This window comes from Octopus sinensis, linkage group LG17 (assembly GCF_006345805.1).
Source record: "Octopus sinensis linkage group LG17, ASM634580v1, whole genome shotgun sequence".
In the NCBI taxonomy this organism is placed as follows: Eukaryota; Metazoa; Mollusca; class Cephalopoda; order Octopoda; family Octopodidae; genus Octopus; species Octopus sinensis.
This window is the reverse complement of record NC_043013.1, coordinates 49,145,992-49,150,813: the sequence shown is the minus strand read 5'-3', so window position 1 is coordinate 49,150,813 and position 4,822 is coordinate 49,145,992. Positions and strand designations below refer to the sequence as shown.

Sequence of the window (4,822 nt, the reverse complement as noted above, 5' to 3'; positions counted from 1 at the left end):
GGAGTTCGAATCAGAACGAAGCGACGAGCGAAACACCGCCAAGTATTTCGTCCAGCGCGCTAACAATTCTGCAAACTCGCTGCCTTAAATGATTTCAAATTTTGACACAAGGCCAGCAATTTTTTTTTGGGCGGGGGGGAGATGAGTCGATTATCTCGACCCCAGTGTTCAACTAACACTTATTTTATCAATCCCAAATGGATGAACGGCAAAGTCGACCTCGGCGGAACTTGAGCATTTCATCTCAATCGAAGGAGAGGAGCTTTCTCCGTCCGGGTTGCGGATCCGTGTAACAAGCTGCCAGACGAGATGGTGAAGATGCCGACGACCGCTTTGTTCAAAGCCTCCCTGGACCTCAAGTGGCCTGAACTCTTTACATGAACACCACCCTGTACTTAACTCCATGTCCCCCTACATGGCCTTGCTATTTGCTTTTGAGCCAAATTAACTAACTAACTAACTTGAGCATAAAACGTAGCACAAGCATTTCGTCCAGCGTGCTAACGATTCTGCCAGCTCTCCGCCTCAACAACAACAACTACAACAACAACTACAACAACAACAACAACAACAAAAACAGCAACAACGACGATGTTGTTGTTATTGTTTTTATTCTCTGCTTTCGGCGTATTTATAGTTCTAATTACTGGGAGAGGCACTTAACTTGTAATCAATTTTTCCTTTCACCATATTTAACTTGTAATCAATTTTTCTTTTCAACATATGATACTAATAATTAAATGTAATGGCTCCAAGCTTGCAGAATCGTTAGCACGTCAAACAACACGCTTAGAGTCGTTCCGAGTTCAAATTCCACCGAGACCGACTTTCTTTGGGTAGCGAACTGGTCGAATTGTCAGCACGCCGGGTGAAATGCTTATCGGCATTTCATCTTCCCTTACGTTCTGAGTTCAAATGCCGCCGAGGTTGATTTTGCTTTTCATTCTTTTGGGGTCGATAAAATAAGTATCAGTTGAGCACCGGGATCTTTTCGGTTTGAACGGCAGTTTTTTCTAGCGGTGTCATATGAAATTGTCACCCATAATTATGACCCTAGTATCGATCTATTGCATTTCAATCTGTTTTAGGGTTAGGGTTAGTTAGGGTTAGGGTTAGGGGTGGGGGAAGGGTATCTTTTTTTCTTCACAAATGTAAATAAACCCAATCTGTTTTTTAAACGAGGGACATATTCATACGGCACAGAATGTTTTTTTTATCTCAATAGACGTATTTGATTGGTTGAAATTGCAGAAATTGAAGAAAAAAAAAACAACAGATATCTTACAAACTATAGAATTTTTTCAATAAAACCAAGAGAAAAAGATGTTTTATAAACACATTCTACCGGTATACAAAGTTTTAAATTTTTTAGTTACCTAGAAATTATGTTAAAAACTGCCGTTCAAACCGAAAAGATCCGAGCATCAGAGCCGATGTGCCTCGTGCCAAAATTTGAAGTCATTGCTATTCCCACCACCATATCATTCATAACATCCACATTCTGAATTTTATAATTTGAATTATCTCTATATCTTGAATAACAAATTATATATGTATAAATATCTTCTAAAAGTTAGACGCAAAATGTATTCGATATGATGAATTCATAAACAAATTATATATTTTTCTTCCACTGACTACAAAAAATTTTGGATGCATAACTCTGTATTCATAAATTCCATGTACAAGAGATATCTTTATATATTTGCGTGTATATATGAAGGTATAAGTATCGTCTATACACCTGTTTCTATTTTTTTATAACATTTTCTGCTTTTAAGGCGCTCTGACTCCAGTTGGAGCCACTGGTTTCGATTTTCTAAGACTCCGTTTGCCATGGTTTCAAATGCACCGTCAAGACGTGCCAGGGCCTGAAAAATAAAGAATGAATAGGATTTTTATTAGTTTAAATATGTATATCTTCTTTCTTATTCAATTTAATATCAAAACCTATTTTTAAATCGAATTATCTGCATATATATATAAATAAACAAGCAAATAAATATGTAAATATGCAACCAAACAAATATTTACAGAGAAGCACCTCTCTTTCTCTCTGCACACAAACACATGCACGCACACACTCACACACACACACACACACACCACACAAGCATACACACACATACATAGGGAAGCGCGCGTCCTGAACCTAGTCAGACGAAGTGCCACTCCAGTAAAATTAACTGCAAATATTGCTTAACACCTCACATGGAATCGTTTGCATATAATGGCGTTAGAAACGGATTCGTACCGAAACGATTGTGGTAGATTTGTTCTTCGTCTCCTTTCATTGTATTATGCGTTACCTTTATAAACACACTGATTTACCAGAGTTCCTGAAGGTTCCGATTCGAGAGATTGCCTAACCAGAGGTAAATTGGAAATAGCTTTCTACACTTTGAAGATCTAAATAATGTTTCTCTTTCTCTCTCTCCATCTGTGTATGTGTGTATATATAAATATATGAATATATATATATATATATATATATATATATATATAATATATATGTATATATATATATATGTATATATATATATATGTATATGATATTATATATATATATATAATATATATATATATATATATATATATATATATGTATGTATATATATATATATAATTGTATAATATATATATGTATAATATATATATATTATATGTATATATATATAATAATATATGTATATATATATATATTGTATATATATATATATATATATATATATATAGATATATATGTATGTATATAAAAATAAATTAGAGATAAGACCACTATTATGCAACTCAAACAGTGATAGACATAAATCAAGACATAAGTAACAAATAATATATATTTTTATAAAACATATAACTTATAACTAGATCTCAAAAGGTATAAAAATAAATGATCAATATATAATATAAGTACAAAATAAGTAAAACATATATATATATATATATATATATAGGAGTGACTGTGAGGTACGAAGCTTGCTTCCTAACTACTTGGTTTCGGGTTCAGTCCCACTTGTGCCACCTTAGGCAGAGATTAAGGACCCTGCTGAAACTGCACCAAACATGGCACCAGGTTGCAGATCCAAGTATACAGTCGATGCTGTTTAAACAGTCGACTTTGCCTTTCATCCTTTCGGGGTCGATTAAATAAGTACCAGTTACGTACTGGGGTCGATATAATCGACTTAATCCGTTTGTCTGTCCTTGTTTTATCCTCTCTATGTTTAGCCCCTTGTGGGTAGTAAAGAAATAGCTGTTTAAACAGGTGAAGGTCTAGAAAAAGATACTGTAAATAAGTGTTAAATAAAATTATCGACCTGCAAAATCTCCGTACTCCTTACCATTATTAATACTATATATATATATATATATATATATATATATATATATATAGCAACAGTTTGTCAATGACATGACATTGAAGGGCCAACTATTAATTTGTCACCTTCAGGAAATTTTAAGCCTTCAAAGAATATTTCTATGCACTTAATTTAGATTCTCATTAACAATCTACACGAGTAATAGGTATCCATCAAATCACCAGTCAATAATTTAATTACTCAATTGTAAAACACGAGAACAATAAGAACGGAAGTTGGTGCTCCGATGCGACCATTCTCGTGATTATTTACACGTTTTCAGTGATTTAATAAATCATAACAATACACTGCAAATTGGTTTGTATTTGAAAAGTATAAACAGGCATATCTCATGTTATCACGAATGCATTTTTATCAGTTATGTGTATTAAGAATGTGTGAATAAAATCAAATCTATGACGGTCCTGTAATACAATATAACAACATAGAGCAACCAGAGAAGAAATATAATTAAAGGTACGGACAACACAGCAACTTTTCAAAGGACGCGTACAAACACACACACACACACACACACACACACACACACACAACACACACACATATATATATATATAACGAAAGCAGTATAATTATAGTCAACATGATAACTGCTACTTTCCTTAAACTTACGTCATCCGTTACACTCAGAAAGCATTATATAGACTGATATAATTTTAAGCTTTCATCTTCTTACAAGAAAAATGCTTTTGTAATATTTTGTATATTGGTGTGTAACCCGAGGAGAAAAATATGATCTCTAGGATGTCGGCTAAACAAGTAAATGCTATTCACAAATGCATAGCTTCGGATAAGCCATACCCTCTGCTAAGCTGGAGAACATATTGCGCCATCTGTAATGTAGGTGGTACAATATGATGCATTGTTTATGTTGTATTACTTCGGATCTTTTCGGTTTGAACGGCAGTTTTTTCTAGCGGTGTCGTATAAAATTGTCACCCATCATTATGACCTTAGTATCGATCTATTGCATTTCAATCTGTTTTAGGGTTAGGGTTGGGGTTAGGGTTAGGAGTGGGGGAAGGGTATCTTTTTTTCTTCACAAATGTAAATAAACCCAATCTCTTTCTTAAAAGAGGGACATATTCATACGGCACAGAATGTTTTTTACCTCAACAGACCTCAGTGACTGGTTGAAATTGCAGAAATTGAAGAAAAACAACAACAAATATCTTACAAACTATAGAATTTTCTCAATAAAGCCAAGAGAAAAAGATGTTTTATAAACACATTCTACCAGTATACGAAGTTTGAAATTTTTTAGTTGCCTAGAACTTATGTTAAAAACTGCCGTTCAAACCGAAAAGATCCAATATTGGTACAACTTAAAAACATCTATAGTATAATAGTTTTAAACACTCTTATATAATGGTTGTCGAATGGGGAGGGAGAGTTTAATCAAATATATACTGGCTTCTGTGTTCTAATTTCATGTAAATCAT

At 33.6% G+C, this 4,822-nt stretch overlaps 1 protein-coding gene across 2 annotated transcripts in view; it reads right to left on the bottom strand.

The window, feature by feature from the left end:
• Nucleotides 1-1,356: 1,356 nt before the first annotated feature.
• LOC115220834 (dual 3',5'-cyclic-AMP and -GMP phosphodiesterase 11A-like) overlaps nucleotides 1,357-4,822 on the bottom strand; it is a 290,583-nt gene continuing 287,117 nt past the window's right edge. The window contains exon 20 of one of the 2 annotated variants that reach the window (XM_029791013.2): nucleotides 1,357-1,871. In XM_029791013.2, coding sequence (XP_029646873.1) covers nucleotides 1,737-1,871 — 135 coding nt within the window. In that variant the 3' untranslated portion in view covers nucleotides 1,357-1,736. The remainder of the gene's footprint in view (nucleotides 1,872-4,822) is intronic. The other variant, XM_036510552.1, reaches the window with a different exon arrangement.